The sequence below is a fragment of the Petromyzon marinus genome, chromosome 53 (assembly GCF_048934315.1).
Source record: "Petromyzon marinus isolate PM22_M1 ecotype Great Lakes invasive population chromosome 53, UKy_Petmar_22M1.pri1.0, whole genome shotgun sequence".
Taxonomy (NCBI): domain Eukaryota; kingdom Metazoa; phylum Chordata; class Hyperoartia; order Petromyzontiformes; family Petromyzontidae; genus Petromyzon; species Petromyzon marinus.
The window spans coordinates 3,415,353-3,437,701 of NC_133719.1; the positions used below are offsets into that span (position 1 = coordinate 3,415,353).

A 22,349-nucleotide genomic window follows, 5' to 3' on the forward strand; every position below is an offset into this window, starting at 1 on the left:
ATTATGGGCAGTGGGAGGGGCTATATGGCGAGGGGAGGGGTCACGTCGGCTTATATGGGCCATGGGAGGGGCTATGTAGGAAGAGGAGGAGTCACATCACCTAATATGGGTTGTGGGAAAGGAGCTAAATTGCGAGAGGCGGGGTAACATTGCCTTATATGGGCCTTGGGAGGGACTATATGACGAGGGGCGGGGTGCGCATCGTCTTGTGTGGGCTGTGCAGTATGGCGAGGGGGGAGCTGTTACCTTCTATGAGCTGGAGGCGGAGACTATTGCACCTGATACGGGCTGAAGGCGGGATGATTGTCACCTTATTTGGGCTAGAGGGAAGGGCTACGTTACCTTATGCGGGATAGAACCAGGCAGGGGCTGTCACCTTCAGAATATTTATTTATACTGGAGGAATCCGATGAGCGATAACGCTCTTTTTGCACAGATATCCAGCAGGGGCGGGTTTACGATACAATATATGGGATTTCCGGCGGAGCTATGTGGCGAGCGGCGTGGTTACGAAGTGGGAGCGTGGCTCCTACGAATTGGGATATTTGGATCGTCTCCAGCAGTATGGACGGATGGCCCACTACGCATGACAGGTCATATCGGCGATTGCATTCCTGTTCAACACGTCGTAGGCTTTCGCGACCAATGTTATCCAGCACCCGACACAGAAGATTAATACCTACTATAATCACCCAGGAATGTCTGTCCTTAACGCTCGTGACGTCACTCCACATCGACCAGCCCCCCTCATTAATATTCATGACAAGGCAGTAGGAGTCAACATTGGGGGGGACCAAGTCTTCCAGGGGGTCTGGGGGTCCCCCCCACCCCAGAAAAAAATCTAAATCTGAAAACTAATTTCCTGCCTAAAATATTAAAAATTTCACTAACACATCGGATGGACTTTTAATTATTTTTTTACAATAATGTCTAATAGTGCATTGTATTACATTGCTCTGTTTTTATTGTTTTTATCTTGTATTGTTTCATTGTATGTAATGGCAGAGATTAGGGATTAATAAAGTACAACCATAACTACAATCATATAAACAGAAATCTATTTTATCGCAATATATTGGGGGGGGGCATTTTAAGCATATTTGAATATTGGGGGGGATGTGTGTCCCCCAATATATAATATAATTACGGCCTTGATTCATGAGCAGGTGACGTCCTCCAAATGGACCCCCCCCCCCCATTTTCTTTCGGTAAAGTCACGTAGATAGGTTCAAAGAAAATAACAAAAAAATAACAAAAACTACTTCCTTGAACCTATCTACGTGACTTTACCCACAGACCCAAAGAATATGAATTCCTGCAGTCACAAAAGCTTGAAGTCAAGATTTATCCCCCCCCCCCCCCCCCCATTATTATTACCTACTATAATGACCCAAGAATGTCTGTGTGCAACGCTCGTGACGTCACTCCACGTCGACCAGCCCCCCTCGTTAATAATCATGAACAGGTTACGTCCTCCACATGGACTCCCCTCATTAATAATCATGAGCAGGTGACGTCACACCGCATGGCACACCCCCTCCCACCTCATTAATAACCATGAGCAGGTGACATCACTCCACATCGAACAGCCCCCCTCAATAATCATTATAAGGTGACGTCCTCCAAATTGACACCCCCCCCATCTCCATATATATAAAAGGCAAAGTTGTGAATGTGTGTCTGTTCAAAATGTTTAGCGTACTTCCCGACATCCAACAAACTGGAAATTTGCCATGTGGGTACTTTCCAGACTGTACACCATGCAAAAATTATAAAAATAAACTTTTTTTTTAGTGGGGGGGGGGGGGGGAGCTCAATATTGCATATATTTTTTGCACGGCAAGTGAGCTGTGACGTCAAATCTGTCACGTGACCCTCGCATGTGGAAGCGTAACGCATTGTAGTTCATAGTTCATTTATTTGGTATAGCCCTGTGAGCCATTCGGCTCTTGAATCGGGTTCAACCGCAACAAACAAAAAACATGAACAAGAAAACATCTTAAAGTGATTATGTGACTGTGCAAACAGAAAATACAGGAAAAAAATATCAAAATATTCCTGAAATAGCACCGTACACCAACGCTGTGTGCAAAAATCCCAGTGGGATGCAAGTCAAATAACAACAACAACCACAAGACAACTAAGATTAAAGCCATCAGTCTAACTCCGTACTACAATTAACAAAAACATGGCCAAAACAAAAAAAAACTTTTCGAAATCACAAAAATAAAAGCCATAAATCCAATGTAACAGTGATCATAGGAACTGTAACCGAATTTTTAACAATAAACTACATAAATAAATTATAACACCAAAATCTAGAGCCATATTTTAGGCCACTGAATAGCAGTGGCAGCTAGGGTTGTACAACTCCTCTAGAGCAGTTTTGAGTGTAGTGTAGTGGTTAGCGCGCCACGCTACGAACCCGGCGACCCGAGTTCGATTCCCGCTCACGGCCACCACCGGTGACGATTATTTGAATCGGTCCTGGGCCTCCCCTAGGTCGACTCAGCCTCAAACGAGTAACTGCTGTGGTGTGTGAACATCGCCACTGGGGAGACAAAGGCGGTCGGGCGTGGTGGATCCAAGTCCCGGGCGAAGCCGGGTAGCACAGCAAAGTTCATAATTAGCGGCTGACGTCACTCCACATGGGGGGCCGAGGCGCCTCCTCCCCCCTCCTCGGCGTCAACTCACAACCCTCACTACAACGGCAGAACCCTCACGTCACGTGATCTCCGTAACGCTGTTGTTGAGACATCAACGTAAAAAGGACGTCATGATGAACAATGAAATAGCTCTGTCACCGCGCCCTTACAAATTGCACACGAATTCATGCAGTGAATATCACGTCTGATTTTCGCTTGCAAGTTTCAGAGTAAGGTTTGTCATAAACAAAATATGGTGGCTGGTTTAACGACACATTTATATTGACACCGATCTCAAAAGTAGTCCGAGCGAAACCAACATCGGACACCCGGATGTTGAATTTGGTGATGAAAATGATCAAGGGACTGTCACAAATGATCAAAGGACTGTCACAACACGTTCTACTTAGACTTTTTAATAAATGTTTTCTCCTACATCAGAGTGCAGCGCCACATTAATACAATGACCCTTGGGCTACACCCATTTAAATCCCTTTAAAACAGTCTGCCTCAGCAGCAGGCCATGCTTTCCCACCTGATGACGGACGCTTGTGTTGCGCCCGAAACGTGATTTATTTTTTATTTCATACCTACGTGACTTTACCGAAAGAACCAAAGAGTATGGATTCCTGCAGTCACGAAAACTTCAAATCAAGATAGATCATCGGTTGTATTGCAGATTGCCAATGTGGCTGGCAGGGGTGCAACACGGTGGTCAACAGATGGCACTGCAGCACAGCCACCCCACCTCACCCCCACGCCTCGATGCTCCAGCACCTCCAGCAACCCGGACCGACGACCCAACGTGGCGCCACTTCAGCACGGCGTGGGGAGGGCCCCCATCCAGCAGTGGATAGACCATGGGGTGCCTCAGCCTCGAGACACGTGGGAAACTGCACACGCCAACAGCTGATGAGCAAATGCTATCTTTGAATTGCAAGAATATATCAGTTACAATTTTCTATTTGACAAAAAATTAGTCACTCCCATCACAAAGGACTTTGAGTTGAATTGTTTATTCATATGTATAAATTGCACACATCACAATGATTACACACAGTGTATTCTGAGTGGTTGCAACAACGCACTGCAATTCAATTAAAATCGAAACATGTCAAATCGTGTAAAAATGTCGATTCTGATATATGCAGTCGGTTCAATTGTTCCCCTACAGCCACTTCAACGTCGTTATCACAACGATCTTAAAAACAATCAATTGCACGCAGGGCGCGGAGCCAGGATTTTGACTTTGGGGGGGCTGACTTCAATATTCTGAGATATCCAGTGTATGTTTTCCAATGGGCGCCACAAATGTATAAAACAATTTTTTATGGATTTGAACGCGGAGTTTATTAATAGGTTGGAGCCGCTGATGTGGCTAATAAGTTCGATAAGTTCAAAAGGCTGCCGCTCAAGCAGCCTGCAGGGCAGCACAAGGTGGCAGCCTGCAGCATTTTGCAGCAGCCGGATATCCGGTTATCCCGATTATCGACTTTCCCAAAATTTCAGGGGGGGCTAGGCCCACCCCAGCCCCCCCTGTAGCTCCGCCCCTGATTGCACGCAACCTTTTAGAAGTATAGTAGTCCCTCGGTTAACAGTGACATCGGTTAACGGTTTTTCGGTTAACGTTTCGCCTCACACAAGACCCCATGGTTTCAACTGACGTTAACATTTTGATTAACGGTATGTTCACGTTACGCACGCGGGCACCAATTTCGGCCAATTCGAGCGATCGTAAGTGGACCGAGCCATACCCTCAGCCAATCAGCGACGCCGATTTATGAGCGTTTTGAACTCGACTGCCTTTGTTTACATTGTCTTCTGTTTTGGCAGTGAAAACAGCTCTCTTGCAGATCTCAATGATTCTTACTTATTTGTTTCAACTTATCAGCGAGTTCGATTAACAGTTATTTCGGCTAACAGTAGTTTTGGTGGAACGGATTCAAACGTTGTACGCGACAGGGAACGGAGCAGGATCACATCGACCGCAGCATCACGCTGATCTCTCACAAACAAGGTGAGAGTGTTCCGGTGCCCTCTAAGGCAAGGCGGCACACCACTGCTCCAGAACCTGTTCCTTGCCCCAATGGACTGGATCCTGCAACGGAACGGTTCACAAAGGCCTGCTGAGAGCAATCTAAGGCAACGAGATGCTTACCGACCTGGATTAGGCAATGTGTGCCTTGCCAGCTGAAATGCTTGAAGGTTTACGGCTAGCACTGGAGATCATGCATAGTGAAATCCTCCCAGTTGGCCTGTAAATAAAACCAAAATATAGACCACTGATGAGCAGCCACTCGACTAGACTGAAGAGCAAATAGCGGCCAATAATGTTGAAGTATTAAAACGTTCACTTATCTCAGCTATAATTTGCAATATACTGGAAGATGCGAGGCCGAAATTAAAAGGAGAATCTCAATTACACGTGAGCATAAGAAACGGCTCGAAAGATACGTCTGGTGCTCCAACATAACAGCAACAAAGATCCGCCTCTACAACGTGCACATCCTTCCCATACTGCTGTATGGCTCAGAAACGCAGTCAACGACAGTGTCACTCAGCTGGAAGCTGGACACCTGCGACCGGCGGTGCCCGTGACGGATTCTCCACGTTCACTTCGGCGAGCACATCACCAACACCAAGGCCCAGGCCCGCCTTCAGACAGGGGTGCCCCCTGGTGTGCCGACAGTCAAGAGCCAGACGACTTTGGTTTGACGGACACGTTGTCCGGGCAGACACCTCAGCAGATCGCACTAGAGCCCTGCGCGTGACAATCGACGGCCCACCACGGGATTGGAGACGAACCCGGCACAGGCCATGGCTGACACGGACACGTACGATCGAGGCTGATCTTCACCACCATTGCCTTGGCCTGGATACAGTGTGGCGGCGAGCACAGGATAGCATCGCCTGGCGGCGTCTCATGAAGATCGCTACGCCCAGAGGGGTTTGCGTCTCATGAGGATGATGGTGACGTGACCGTGCATTTAATTGCGAGGCAAATTGTTCATACGCCTTGCGCCCACAACTAACACATAGGCATCGCTCTATTTGACCCCATAAACAAATCGAGATAAAAAATGTGTGTAAATGCGAATTGAACGTAACGTATATCGAATTAACTGCCCAAGTTATAAGTTACGTTGTAGTGAAATTCCGCATTTTGAGTTGCCGTATAACGAGGGACGGCTTACCAAAAACAAATGACTTTGACTGAGGCAAAGGCTCTAGGAGAATCGAGATCAAAGAAAGGCATTAGCATTTTAGCTCCTGACAAAGGCAGATCCACGGTTGTGATTTCCTGTTTGGATTATGATGACGAAATCAGAGATTTACTGAACTAGGGCACTAACCTTAAAAAATAAATGAGCGGGAAGACCACCGCATCAGCCCTGGTTGTCGGCAGAAACATTTAGCACTCTGCAATAGAAGCCCGTCTGCCCATCTTGCGTGGTGACCGAGTGGAAAAGGCAGACTGGATCCGTGGAAAGGCGGACCATGGGAAACATCACAGCGATATCACGGACGAAGCTGAGGCTGGCATTCACAGCAACAATCTCCGGTGAGCCTTTGTGGCCGTCGAGTTTCGGGCGGGTAGCAAAGGCCGGCCCTCGGAGACTTACAAGAACGGTGCGCCGGCCGTCACCTGCAGCCACGACGAGCAGCCATCGCGGTCTCAAAGTCCCTGTAGCTCACGCGCCCGTCTAGGTCCCGGTCGGTCTCTCTGCAAAACACAGCGCGGGTTCAAATAGCGGCATCTTGAGTACGATCACATACCACGACGGCCGTCTCAAAGCGCTGGCCGTATTTATTTTGAAGAGAGGCAAATCAGTCATCGGCAAAGGGAAAAGAGGATGGTCTTGAGCTTAGACTTGAACAGGAAATTCAGTTAATTGATTACGTACAGAACTAAATTTTACGTAATGTGGGACCTTCTTTAGTCTAAGTGTTAGTGAATCATACACAGGAGTGTCTCTGATTTTCCACTTGCGCATGAGTTCCATCAACTAACTACACTTGAGAACCCGGTGTAATTACAGGCAGCTGCCTAGATTCAAACCTAGGACCTCAATGGTGCCAGCTCAGCATTCGGACCTCTAAATCACCCCACCACATGCAGTGAGGAATATTATTTTTCATTGTGGGCTTTTGTAATGGCAATGGAAGAGGAAGGCTCACCGGAACGTCTCAAGGATGGTTTGCCCCGAGAGGTGTGGGGCGACGAGAGAGAAGGCCTTCCTGAAGTCCTCCACCGTCAAAAATCCACGGCCTGACACACGACAGCACAGCAATCTCTCAGAGCTGAACACACACAGCTCTGCGAACGCAACCGAGGTTCTTTATCTTTCGTAGTAGAGACCAAAAGGCTCGCACAGAGACCTATTTAGAGATATTCTGACTGAAGTGATGGAAGTGGGCAGTGGCGAGACTGTGTGGTACATAGTTTGAGATTGATGACGTAAGTCACCAGTCACACTGTGGGATCGTTTTAATTTTCCATCGGTTAACATCCCGCCACGGTGGCGAGATGTTAACTACCTCGCTTGATCTAGAGGAGGTTGTGGGTTCGATCCCAACCCCGACACCTGCATATTTGGAGTTTGCATGTTCTCCCCGTGGTCGTGTGGATTTTTATACGGGTCCTCCGATTTTCCCCTCCACATTTAGAAACATGTTTTCTGAGTATTTGGCTGTTATACATTTTCACGTGATAAGCCACTTCATTGAGTTATCATTTGTGGCCAGGTCGCTTCTGAAAAATAACTATATATCTTAGTGGCCTCATGTGATAAAATAAAAAAGTGTTCTAGTTTACAGCTGTGACTATTGACCCTAACGCGACGCACAACAACACACTGGGCAGCCCTGTAAAAACACACACGTGTGTGTGCACCCTAAAATAGCCATGCCAGCTTACTGCAATCAACTTGCACAATAGGGATCGCTAGCCAAACGTGCCCGATGACGATGGCTTTATTGCTAAAGAATAACACTGGTGACGCAATATATTGTAATGACTTAAAACTTTCATGACCGCGGGAATTCATATTCTTCGGATCTTTCGGTAAAGTCACGTAGATAGAAAAAATGTAAGTAAATAAAAACTACGACGTTTCGATCACAACACAAGCGATTGTCATCAGGAGGAAAAAGGGGGGAAGGCCGCTGAAGGCAAGTTATTTTTAAAGGTTTAAAAATGGGCGTGGCACAAGCGTCCTGGTATCAGAACGAAGTGGGCGGGGCATAAGTACCCTGTGGTCAGGGAGCACCATGGGTGCGGTACGAGAAGTTCCAAGAAAGACACGGAAGGTGACAAGAAAGAAACATCACACCCAGTTATGACTTAAAGTGGTTGATAACGTCCTTCCAATGATTGCCGGGTTTGTACTCAAGGACGTCATCAACCACTAACTCATAACTGGTTGTGATGTTTCTTTCTTGTCACCTTCCGTGTCTTTCTTGGAACTTCTCGTACCACACCATGGTGCTCTCTGACCACTTGATACCAGGATGTTTGTGTCACGCCCATGTTTAAACCTTTAAAAATAACTTGCCTTCAGTGGCCTTGCCCCCTTTATCCTCCTGATGGCGATCGCTTGTGTTGTGATCGAAACGTCGGAGTTTTTATTTTGTATTTACTTTTACTTATTCTATCTACCAAAAGATCCAAAGAATATATTAAGTAATGCACAAACTTTACAGTTTAAGACTATTATATTTCGTCGTAACTATGGATGTGACGTGAACAAATAACTTATCTGCATCTGCTGCCAATTGACAGCCTTGGTAGGACATTCAAATGCAAACTATCGGCCAAAAGGATGTACCATCACGGAGATGGAGTGATGAAATTGGCTCGTGTACAGGAGCTGGATGGATTGTTGCTGTCTCAAGTGTTTTTTTATACCACTATATAACTATGTATTTCACATGCACCACACAGGTTGGATCATGACCTGAATTTGATATTCACGCAGGTGAATCATCACATCTCTGCATTGAAAAGCTTAAGCGCGCCTCTCATCATCATTGTCATCTGATAAGAGACCCCACAGCTCTGAACCAGAGTTGGTCGCCATGAGGACACGCCGGGCATTGTGGGTCGACGCACAGCAAGTGTCGAACGCCGTGAAGATTCGTCGAGTTTCATCATCGAAGTCCACGGACGCGAGCCTCGTGGAGACGGCTCTCCGGAACTCATCAAAAGGCATCCCTGCATGAGGAAAGACGCGCAAGGGTTATGCCATTGTTGTGTTCGTGACGACGCTGGATTTACGCGCTCTAACAAGCACCAGGTACAATCATGCTTTATAAGTGTGCGCTTACCGGGTAGATTTTTTTCCTTAACAGACGCCATCAGGTGATCCGTTTCAGTCTGCAAACAAATGATGACATATTACTGGAACCCATAGCAATTATAATTATCTCATACACACACAGGCTTTAATCCACAAGTGGCATCGCACACATACACACACAGGCTTGGTGACACAAGACAAACATCTTCTATAGCAACACAGGCTATTGGGGCAAGTTCTGAAAGTGAACACCTATTAAGTCCTGCACAGTCAACTAGGGTGTGGTGTAGCCAGCATCATGGCCAGCCACCGTTGTATCCCCAGTGCTGATATTTGGTACACTGCACCAGATACTCATTTAAGGTTAAATTGACCAAGGAGAGGTCGAGGACCAGTTCATATATTCACCACCTGATTGAACCCAGAGGGAGACTGGATCACACTTGTGGGCTGATAGACTAGAATACACACACGAACTTTGAGCCCAACGACCCAAACAGGCATGATCCTGATACTGGCAAAAAGGAATCCCATGATATCGCTGCTCACCCCGAGCTATAAATGTTCAGATGAGTGCATTGCCTTTGTACTGTTCGCCTTTTGGGCATTGTGCTCTGCTCTGACACGGGTGGTGAGAGTCGGCCATAAAGAAGGCTGCTGTGTCTGGTGTAGGCCAATCAGTTTCCAAAACAATGCATATATTACACTGGTCTACAGCCAAAATGCTTCCGAAATAAATGTAGTCCAACTTTACTAATTCTGGGTCACTGAGAATGAAAATGATGCTTAAAATTGTTGAATGGCTCTAATTTTCAAGAGATACTATTGGGTCAGTATATACGACCATTGACTTGGGAATGGTGGAGGATAAGGGAGTTATAGAGGGAAGGGATCTCAATTTAAACCAGAAATGACTAAAATACATCTTTGACTGGGTTTGGACAGTACTTGTTTTATGAGCAAAACTATGAATGAGGTAATCTGAACCTGGTTTACACCCCTCTTCTGAACAAAGTGCCCTATATCAACTCTATAAATCATACAGTGTCACTCTATTTGTCAGTGTTTGATTGTGCAAAGGGACACATTTCTGTTTAGCCAACGTGAGCAGAGTTGCCTCGCACTTGTGTGAACAAAGCAGATAACTTCTGCTATGTTTGTGGTGAAGTGACTTTGCATCACAAAAGCGCAGTATAAACATTATGATTAAGAAAGCCTAACCCCTTTATTTTGGCTGCAAAATTGGAGATCAGGACAAGATGTGGGCCCCACACACATGCTGCAACACTTGTGCAACAAATCTTTGCCAGTGGTTGAACAGGAAAAGGAAATATATGCCTTTTGCAGTGCCAATGATTTTTTAGAGAGCCAACAGATCATATCAGCGATTGTTACTTCTGTATGGCGCTTCCAGTTGAGAAAGGTGTGTCAGAAAAAAGTGGAACGTGCATTATCCAAACATTCCATCAGCTATACGCCCAGTATCCCCCAGGGAGAAGGACTGCCGGTTCCTGATGCACCAGAATCATTCTCACTTGAGTCAGACGAGGAAGAGGATGACACTTCTGGTCCTGAATCATCAAGGTCACATGACCCAAATTTTCTCCCATCCTCCTCCTCTGAACCACTCCTCATAACACAAGGTGAACTGAAAGACCTTGTCAGGGATTTGAACTACCCAAGAGTAAGGCATAGCTGTTGGGCTCCAGACTGCAGCAGTGGAATCTGCTGGCAGGCGATGTTAGGGTTTCTATGTTTCGTGCCCGTCAAAAGGATCTCGTCCCATTCTTCTTCACGAAAGGTGATCTTGAGCCTGCAACATCGATAGTGGGATGGCAGCCTGCAACATCGTTCATGATCCAGATGAGTGGAGACTGTTAATTGATTCATCAAAGATGAGTCTTTAAGCTGTTTTGCTGCATAATGGTCATGCAGTCCATATGAAGGAAACCTGTGACAACATGAAACAACTTTTGAGGTGCATAAACTATGACCAACATCAGTGGCAGCTTTGTGGCGATTTGAAGGTTGTTGCTCTCTTGCTTGGTCTGCAGACTAGATACACAACGTACTGCTGTTTTCTCTGCGAATGGGATAGTCGTGCGAGAGATTCCCACTACATCCAGATAGATTGGCCACTCCGACAGTCCTTGGAGCCTGGGAGGAATATTCAGCATGCACCACTTGTTGAATCAAGGAAGATTTTGTTACCACCCTTACACATCGAGCTGGGTCTGATGAAGAACTTTGTCAGAGTCATGGACAAAACACAAGCAGCTTTCAAGTACCTCCGTGGAAAATGTCTAAGGTTAAGTGAAGCGAAGATAAAGGAAGGTGTCTTTGTTGGTACTCAGATTCGTGAACTTCTTCGAGATGATGCATTTGACATTGTACTGCGTGGCAAGGAAAAGACGGCATGGAACGCCTTCCAGTTAGTGGCAACAGATTTTCTAGGAAACAACAAGGCAGACAACTACAGGGAGTTGGTGGAAAACCTCCTCAAGGCATACAAAAGCCTTGGTTGCAACATGTCACTAAAGATACTCTCATCTAGATTTTTTCCCACCGAATTGCGGAGCAGCGAGCGACGAGCATGGCGCGCGATTTCACCCAGGACATTGCAACAATGGAGAAACGCTATCAGGGCCAATGGAGCCCATCAATGCTTGTAGACTATTGCTGTACAGTGACAAGAGATGGTCCATTTAATGAATATAAGAGACAAGCCAAGAAGCGCCGAGGAGACACTGAATAAGGACTAAAGTATGTACTTGTATATACAAAATAGTGTTTTGCCTTTTGTTTCATAATACATTTTATGTACAGTGAGGGGAAAAAAGTATTTGATCCCCTGCTGATTTTGTACGTTTGCCCACTGACAAAGAAATGATCAGTCTATAATTTTAATGGTAGGTTTATTTGAACAGTGAGAGACAGAATAACAACAAAAAATCCAGAAAAACGCATGTCAAAAATGTTATAAATTGATTTGTATTTTAATGAGGGAAATACGTATTTGACTCCCTCTCAATCAGCAATATTTCTGGCTCCCAGGTGTCTTTTATACAGGTAACGAGCTGAGATTAGGAGCACACTCTTAAAGGGAGTGTTCCTAATCTCAGCTTGTTACCTGTATAAAAGACACCTATCCACAGAAGCAATTAATCAATCAGATTCCAAACTCTCCACCAAGGCTAAGACCAAAGAGCTCTCCAAGGATGTCAGGGACAAGATTGTAGACCTACACAAGGCTGGAATGGGCTACAAGACCATTGCCAAGCAGCTTGGTGACTTTACTGAAAGAACCAAGAATAAGGTGACAACAGTTGGTGTGATTATTCGCAAATGGAAGAAACACAAAAGAACTGTCAATCTCCCTCGGCCTGGGGCTCCATGCAAGATCTCACCTCGTGGAGTTGCAATGATCATAAGAACAGTGATGAATCAGCCCAGAACTACACGGGATGATCTTGCCAATGATCTCAAGGCAGCTAGTCACCAAGAAAACAATTGGTAACACACTACGCCATGAAGGACTGAAATCCTGCAGTGCCCGCAAGGTCCCCCTGCTCAAGAAAGCACATATACATGCCCATCTGAAGTTTGCCAATGAACATCTGAATGATTCAGAGGACAACTGGGTGAAAGTGTTGTGGTCAGATGAGACCAAAATGGAGCTCTTTGGCATCAACTCAACTCGCCGTGTTTGGAGGAGGAGGAATGCTGCCTATGACCCCAAGAACACCATCCCCACCGTCAAACATGGAGGTGGAAAGATTATGCTTTGGGGGTGTTTTTCTGCAAAGAGGACAGGACAACTTCACCGCATCAAAGGGATGATGGACGGGGCCATGTACCGTCAAATCTTGGGTGAGAACCTCCTTCCCTCAGCCAGGGCATTAAAAATGAGTCGTGGATGGGTATTCCAGCATAACAATGACCCAAAAAACACGGCCAAGGCAACAAAGGAGTGGCTCAAGAAGAAGCACATTAAGGTCCTGGAGTGGCCTAGCCAGTCTCCAGACCTTAATCCCATAGAAAATCTGTGGAGGGAGCTGAAGGTTCGAGTTGCCAAACGTCAGCCTCGAAACCTTAATGACTTGGAGAAGATCTGCAAAGAGGAGTGGGACAAAATCCCTCCTGAGATGTGTGCAAACCTGGTGGCCAACTACAAGAAACGTCTGACCTCTGTGATTGCCAACAAGGGTTTTGCCACCAAGTACTAAGCCATGTTTTGCAGAGGGGTCAAATACTTATTTCCCTCATTAAAATGCAAATCAATTTATAAAATTTTTGACATGCATTTTTCTGGATTTTTTTGTTGTTATTCGGTCTTTCACTGTTCAAATAAACCTACCATTAAACTTATAGACTGATCATTTCTTTGTCAGTGGGCAAACGTGCAAAATCAACAGGGGATCAAATACTTTTTTCCCTCACTGTATATAACCCCTATTGCTGATGTTTAAAGTGTTACACGAACAGGACACGTGACATGTTGTCATGTAAAGCAACAATAAACACATGAAAAGACCTAAGTTTACAATTTATGAGTAAAAATATCCACACACAGACGTACAATGTTAAAACTCAAATATCTTGGGAATAGTAGCCAATCAGTTTTAATTATATTTGAATTCAGCACATCAAAATCCGTAATAAACAGCACATTTCATCTCTGAAACAAGACGACGTCTAAAAAATTGTAGACCGGTATTATCAGAGCATGTTTGTTTGCATGTTCACCACAAATACGTGTGGTTCATTGCAGACTTCATTTCTTGCAAAAGGTATCTATTTAGTGTTTGAACATCTTAACACAACACCTGTTTTCTTGCCAGAAAGGGTAACACCTATTCTTATTTTTCAAACTTTGATACTGACAAAAAGGTCCCATGATATAAGCTTCATCCCACACACACACGCAAACGGGGCACCTTGGACGGCTTGTACCCACAGAGTGAGAGCACCGCCACCTTGAAGTCCTCACGGCTCAGGTATCCGTCCCCATCCAAGTCACACTCGATAAACGTCTGTTAAATAACAGCAATTCAACCATTTTACTCAGCAGATAACAAAACGCATGCGGCACACTTGTTTAGTTCGAGAGGTAATCAACCAGTGCCGATGAAGCTATCACAGCCCTTAATCACTTCCTGAACGGACCACTATAACAGGATCGTTATACGCATTCGAACATTGCTCGGCAGATGCAGCTATCTCCTACACACCATGGTGGACAATAATATCCCGAAGTGCGACTGTGGTCAGTCACCCATTACAAACCACAGAGCGACGCCACTTGTCCAAATTCTAACATTTGCCTACAGCATTTCGGAAATTCGTGAGGCTGAAGACGTTCACTAGCTCACTCACCAACGTCGACATTAAAAATGTTTTTCTCATGAACTCCCCACCATAGGGAAGAAGATTGCAGGAACCATATGGTTTTTGGTTTTCCATTGGTTGCCAATCTCTAGGTCTCTTACTACCTGTCCCAGCAATTTGCCCTCTTCCATCAGTCACACTGCAGTACTTCATTAAATCTCGAGCCATAATTGGAAGCGGTCGTTTTTTCTACTGTAATCACGCAATGTCTCGGCCAGTCATTTGAGACTGCCCTGTTGCTATTGACTCAATGAAGCCTTTGAGCCACGTAAATAACTCATTGAAACAAGTTGAAGAGAGCTCATCACGGTCCACTCAGTCAATACCACCACAGTTCACCGCTTTCGTTGCTAGATCCCTCATCATCACCAGCCATGGTTTATTCACTGGAAGGCTCTCAAAGTCATCGCCATCGCTCAGGGTCGCACGATGTAAACATTCAGCGACTGCACACGAGCGGAATTCATCGCTCCATCTCCGCGGTGTTTTCCCGACTCTTTGGGCTGCCACTCCAGTGTTGTAAGAATCAGAATATTTATCCTGGAGGAATCCTATGAGCTAAACATATATTTTTCACAGACGTCCAGTTGGGGCGGGTGAGAACGGTACAACAAACAAGACAAGAACACGATTGGCGTGCAAATGACAGGAAAGGTAAGAGAATCACCAAATAAAATGTTCGTATCGATCACCATCATATTGACAATGAAGTTAACTAAATGGGATTTTATTTCGATTTAAAGCTTTCGTGACTGCAAGGATTCATCTTCTTTGGTTCTTTCGGTAAAGTCACGTAGAATGAGAATAAAATAATAAATTAATAAAATAACACAATAAAATTATCATGACGAGACAGTCTCGTCCCTTCACCTGATGAAGGCCACTTGTGTTGTGGCCGAAACGTCGTGATAATTTTATTGTGTTATTTTATTTGATTAATTTATTATTTTATTCTCATTCTACGTGACTTTACCGAAAGAACCAAAGAAGATAAATGGGATTTGGCAGGACATGGTTGGAAGGGACGAATGACGGCGTTTCAATGTTATTTCGTGTAACCAGGTGAGAAGTCGAGATACCAAGATGACTCATTTACGAGTGACCTTAGGTCATCAGAACGACGACATTAGAACAAATCGGAACACAACAAAACAAACTTAATTTGAAGCTTTCGTGACTGCAGGAATTACACTTTGGTTCTTTCGGTAACGTCACGTATAAAGAAAATAAATTAAATAATAGAATACGACGTTTCGATTGCAACACAAGCAACCGTCATCAGGTAGAACTAAAATTGAGAGAGAGACAAAACACAGACACGGGGACACAGAGACAGACACACGCAGAGAGAGAGACAACACAGACACACAGAGAGAGACAACACAGAGACACAAGCAGAGAGAGACAACACCGACACACAGAGAGAGACAACACAGACACACAGACACAGACAACACAGACACACAAGCAGAGAGAGACACACACAGACATACAAGCAGAGAGACAACACAGACACACAGAGAGAGACACACACAGACACACAAGCAGGGAGAGACAACACAGACACACAAGCAGAGAGAGACAACACAGACACACAAGCAGGGAGAGACACACACAGACACACAAGCAGAGAGAGAAAATACAGACACACAGAGAGAGACACACACAGACACACAAGCAGAGAGAGACACACACAGACACAAGCAGGGAGAGACAACACAGACACACAAGCAGAGAGAGACAACACAGACACACAAGCAGAGAGAGACAACACAGACACACACACAGAGACAACACAGACACACAAGCAGGGAGAGACACACACAGACACACAAGCAGGGAGAGACACACACAGACACACAGGGAGAGACACACACAGACACACAAGCAGAGAGCGACAACACAGACACACAAGCAGAGAGACAACACAGACACACAGAGAGAGACAACACAGACACACAGAGAGAGACAACACAGACACACAGAGAGAGACAACACAGACACACAGAGAGAGACACACACAGACACACAAGCAGGGAGAGACAACACAGACACACAAGCAGAGAGAGACAACACAGACACACAAGCAGGGAGAGACACACACAGACACACAAGCAGAGAGAGAAAATACAGACACACAGAGAGAGACACACACAGACACACAAGCAGAGAGAGACACACACAGACACAAGCAGGGAGAGACAACACAGACACACAAGCAGAGAGAGACAACACAGACACACAAGCAGAGAGAGACAACACAGACACACACACAGAGACAACACAGACACACAAGCAGGGAGAGACACACACAGACACACAAGCAGGGAGAGACACACACAGACACACAGGGAGAGACACACACAGACACACAAGCAGAGAGCGACAACACAGACACACAAGCAGAGAGACAACACAGACACACAGAGAGAGACAACACAGACACACAGAGAGAGACAACACAGACACACAGAGAGAGACAACACAGACACACAGAGAGAGAGAGACACACACAGACACACAAGCAGGGAGAGACAACACAGACACACAAGCAGGGAGAGACACACACAGACACACAAGTAGAGAGAGACAACACAGACACACAAGCAGAGAGAGACAACACAGACACACAAGCAGAGAGAGACAACACAGACACACAGAGAGAGACACACACAGACACACAAGCAGAGAGAGACAACACAGACACACAAGCAGAGAGAGACAACACAGACACACAGAGAGAGACAACACAGACACACAAGCAGAGAGAGACAACACAGACACACAGAGAGAGACAACACAGACACACAAGCAGAGAGAGACAACACAGACACACAAGCAGGGAGAGACAACACAGACACACAGAGAGACAACACAGACACACAAGCAAAGAGGGACAACACAGACACACAAGCAGGGAGAGACAACACAGACACACAGAGAGAGAGACAACACAGAGACACACAGAGAGAGACAACACAGAGACACACAGAGAGAGACAACACAGACACACAAGCAGAGAGAGACAACACAAACACACAAGCAAAGAGAGAAAACACAGACACACAAGCAGAGAGAGAAAACACAGACACAAGCAGAGAGAGACAACACAGACACAAGCAGAGAGAGACAACACAGACACACAAGCAGGGAGAGACAACACAGAGACACAGGGAGAGACAACACAGACACACAGGGAGAGACAACACAGACACACAAGCAGAGAGAGACAACACAGACACACAAGCAGAGAGAGACAACACAGACACACAAGCAGAGAGAGACAACACAGACACACACAGAGAGACAACACAGACACACAAGCAGAGAGAGACAACACAGACACACAAGCAGAGAGAGACAACACAGACATACAGAGAGAGACAACACAGACACACAAGCAGAGAGAGACAACACAGACACAAGCAGAGAGAGACAACACAGACACACAAGCAGGGAGAGACAACACAGACACACAAGCAGAGAGAGACAACACAGACACACAAGCAGAGAGAGACAACACAGACACACAAGCAGAGAGAGACAACACAGACACACAGAGAGAGACAACACAGACACACAGAGAGAGACAACACAGACACACAAGCAGGGAGAGACAACACAGACAGAGAGAGAGAGAGACAACACAGACACACAAGCAGAGAGAGACAACAGACACACAAGCAGGGAGAGACAACACAGACCCACAAGCTGAGAGAGACAACACAGCCACACAGAGAGAGACAACACAGACAGACAAGCAGACAGAGAGACAACACAGACAGACAAGCAGAGAGAGACAACACAGAGACACAAGCAGAGAGAGACAACACAGACACACAAGCAGAGAGAGACAACACAGACACACAAGCAGAGAGAGACAACACAGAGACACAAGCAGGGAGAGACAACACAGACACACAGAGAGACAACACAGACACACAGAGAGAGACAACACAGACACACAAGCTGAGAGAGACAACACAGACACACAAGCTGAGAGAGACAACACAGACACACAGAGAGAGACAACACAGACACACACAGAGAGACAACACAGACACACAAGCAGAGAGAGACAACACAGACACACAAGCAGAGAGAGACAACACAGACACACAAGCAGGGAGAGACAACACAGACACACAAGCAGGGAGAGACAACACAGACACACAGAGAGACAACACAGACACACAAGCAAAGAGGGACAACACAGACACACAAGCAGGGAGAGACAACACAGACGCACAGAGAGAGAGAGACAACACAGAGACACACAGAGAGAGACAACACAGAGACACACAGAGAGAGACAACACAGACACACAAGCAGAGAGAGACAACACAAACACACAAGCAAAGAGAGAAAACACAGACACACAAGCAGAGAGAGAAAACACAGACACAAGCAGAGAGAGACAACACAGAGACACAGGGAGAGACAACACAGACACACACAGAGACAACACAGACACACAAGCAGAGAGAGACAACACAGACACACAGAGAGAGACAACACAGACACACAAGCAGAGAGAGACAACACAGACACACAAGCAGGGAGAGACAACACAGACACACAGAGAGACAACACAGACACACAAGCAAAGAGGGACAACACAGACACACAAGCAGGGAGAGACAACACAGACACACAGAGAGAGAGACAACACAGAGACACACAGAGAGAGACAACACAGAGACACACAGAGAGAGACAACACAGACACACAAGCAGAGAGAGACAACACAAACACACAAGCAAAGAGAGAAAACACAGACACACAAGCAGAGAGAGAAAACACAGACACAAGCAGAGAGAGACAACACAGAGACACAGGGAGAGACAACACAGACACACAAGCAGAGAGAGACAACACAGACACACAAGCAGAGAGAGACAACACAGACACACAAGCAGAGAGAGACAACACAGACACACACAGAGAGACAACACAGACACACAAGCAGAGAGAGACAACACAGACACACAAGCAGAGAGAGACAACACAGACACACAGAGAGAGACAACACAGACACACAAGCAGAGAGAGACAACACAGACACACAAGCAGAGAGAGACAACACAGACACACAAGCAGAGAGAGACAACACAGACACACAAGCAGAGAGAGACAACACAGACACACAGAGAGAGACAACACAGACACACAGAGAGAGACAACACAGACACACAGAGAGAGACAACACAGACACACAAGCAGGGAGAGACAACACAGACAGAGAGAGAGACAACACAGACACACAAGCAGAGAGAGACAACAGACACACAAGCAGGGAGAGACAACACAGACCCACAAGCTGAGAGAGACAACACAGCCACACAGAGAGAGACAACACAGACAGACAAGCAGACAGAGAGACAACACAGACAGACAAGCAGAGAGAGACAACACAGAGACACAAGCAGAGAGAGACAACACAGACACACAAGCAGAGAGAGACAACACAGACACACAAGCAGAGAGAGACAACACAGAGACACAAGCAGGGAGAGACAACACAGACACACAGAGAGACAACACAGACACACAGAGAGAGACAACACAGACACACAAGCTGAGAGAGACAACACAGACACACAAGCTGAGAGAGACAACACAGACACACACAGAGAGACAACACAGACACACACAGAGAGACAACACAGACACACACAGAGAGACAACACAGACACACAGAGAGAGACAACACAGACACACAGAGAGAGACAACAGACACACAAGCAGAGAGACAACACAGACACACAAGCAGAGAGAGACAACACAGACACACAAGCAGAGAGAGACAACACAGAGACACAAGCAGAGAGAGACAACACAGACACACAGGGAGAGACAACACAGAGACACACAGAGAGAGACAACACAGACACACAAGCAGAGAGAGACAACACAGAGACACAAGCAGGGAGAGACAACACAGACACACAGAGAGACAACACAGACACAGAGAGAGAGACAACACAGACACACAGAGAGAGACAACACAGACACACAAGCTGAGAGAGACAACACAGACACACAGAGAGACAACACAGACACACAAGCAGGGAGAGACAACACAGACACACAAGCAGAGAGAGACAACACAGACACACAAGCAGAGAGAGACAACACAGACAGACAAGCAGACAGAGAGACAACACAGACAGACAAGCAGAGAGAGACAACACAGAGACACAAGCAGAGAGAGACAACACAGACACACAAGCAGAGAGAGACAACACAGACACACAAGCAGAGAGAGACAACACAGAGACACAAGCAGGGAGAGACAACACAGACACACAGAGAGACAACACAGACACACAGAGAGAGACAACACAGACACACAAGCTGAGAGAGACAACACAGACACACAAGCTGAGAGAGACAACACAGACACACACAGAGAGACAACACAGACACACACAGAGAGACAACACAGACACACACAGAGAGACAACACAGACACACAGAGAGAGACAACACAGACACACAGAGAGAGACAACAGACACACAAGCAGAGAGACAACACAGACACACAAGCAGAGAGAGACAACACAGACACACAAGCAGAGAGAGACAACACAGAGACACAAGCAGAGAGAGACAACACAGACACACAGGGAGAGACAACACAGAGACACACAGAGAGAGACAACACAGACACACAAGCAGAGAGAGACAACACAGAGACACAAGCAGGGAGAGACAACACAGACACACAGAGAGACAACACAGACACAGAGAGAGAGACAACACAGACACACAGAGAGAGACAATACAGACACACAAGCTGAGAGAGACAACACAGACACACAGAGAGACAACACAGACACACAAGCAGGGAGAGACAACACAGACACACAAGCAGAGAGAGACAACACAGACACACAAGCAGAGAGAGACAACACAGACACACAGAGAGAGACAACACAGACACACAAGCAGAGAGAGACAACACAGACACACAAGCAGAGAGAGACAACACAGACACACAAGCAGAGAGAGACAACACAGACACACAAGCAGAGAGAGACAACACAGACACACAGAGAGACAACACAGACACACAGAGAGACAACACAGACACACACAGAGAGACAACACAGACACACAGAGAGAGACAACACAGACACAGAGAGAGACAACACAGACACACAAGCAGAGAGACAACACAGACACACAAGCAGAGAGAGACAACACAGACACACAAGCAGAGAGAGACAACACAGACACACAAGCAGAGAGAGACAACACAGAGACACTCTCAGTGTGTCCACCGCGGAGACGGAGCGATGTGTGTAGTTGCCAGGTGGCTTGGCGCTGGCGACGGACCGTGAACTCGCCCACCTGAGTTCGAGTTCCGGGCCACGACTCTCAACTCAGGAGCGGGCTTCTTCCCTGGGCCATTCGCTTCACCAAGCCGCACTGACCGGCGTGGTGGAGGACGGTCAAACAGCCCACTGTGACCGACACGGCGCGAGAAGGCCTTCGTCCAGCAGTGGACGGACCATGGCTGCTGAATTAAGACGAATCATCGCATCGCCACGGGTCTCCAAAGCCTCACGGCAGCTGCGTCAAGAAACCCAAGAATCGCGCGTTGCCATGGCGACTACGCGGCCTTGCCGTACCCGTCGAAGCCTCTCCGCCCCGGCGCCTCCCCTCCGAGCCGCGCTCCTCGCTCCATCGCGGGGAGCCGCGCCCTTGACGCCGTCTCCCCGAGCCGCGCTCTGCTCGCCGAGCCCCGGGACGCGGCTCCCGCGGAGAGGAATCGGCGGGGACCGAGGCGCGTCCGCAACTGCCATCGTCGCCGCCGCCGCGAGAGTTCTCTCCACCGCCACGCGCGCTGATTGGGCCGTTGGGATTCACCGACTGAGCAAGCGCCACTGTGATTGGCCCTGATAGCCCCTTTTCAAAAAGGGGCGGGGTGTAGAACTCCTCACGCCTGATGTCAACTCCCGATCACTTGAATTGCGCGGCATGGGCGGGAAGTCCCTATACCCCATCCCCA

General features: G+C 46.8%; 1 protein-coding gene across 1 annotated transcript; it reads right to left on the minus strand.

The window, feature by feature from the left end:
- Positions 1 to 3,645: 3,645 nt before the first annotated feature.
- Positions 3,646 to 22,216, minus strand: EFCAB11 (EF-hand calcium binding domain 11). Its single transcript, XM_032974139.2, has 6 exons — positions 21,970 to 22,216; positions 13,882 to 13,977; positions 8,973 to 9,021; positions 8,758 to 8,859; positions 6,825 to 6,915; positions 3,646 to 6,369 (listed from the first exon to the last, which is right to left on the minus strand). Exons 1-6 carry the CDS (start codon positions 22,141 to 22,143, stop codon positions 6,288 to 6,290), a joined length of 594 nt encoding a protein of 197 aa, XP_032830030.1. The 5' UTR covers positions 22,144 to 22,216; the 3' UTR covers positions 3,646 to 6,287.
- Between the last annotated feature and the right edge of the window lie 133 nt (positions 22,217 to 22,349).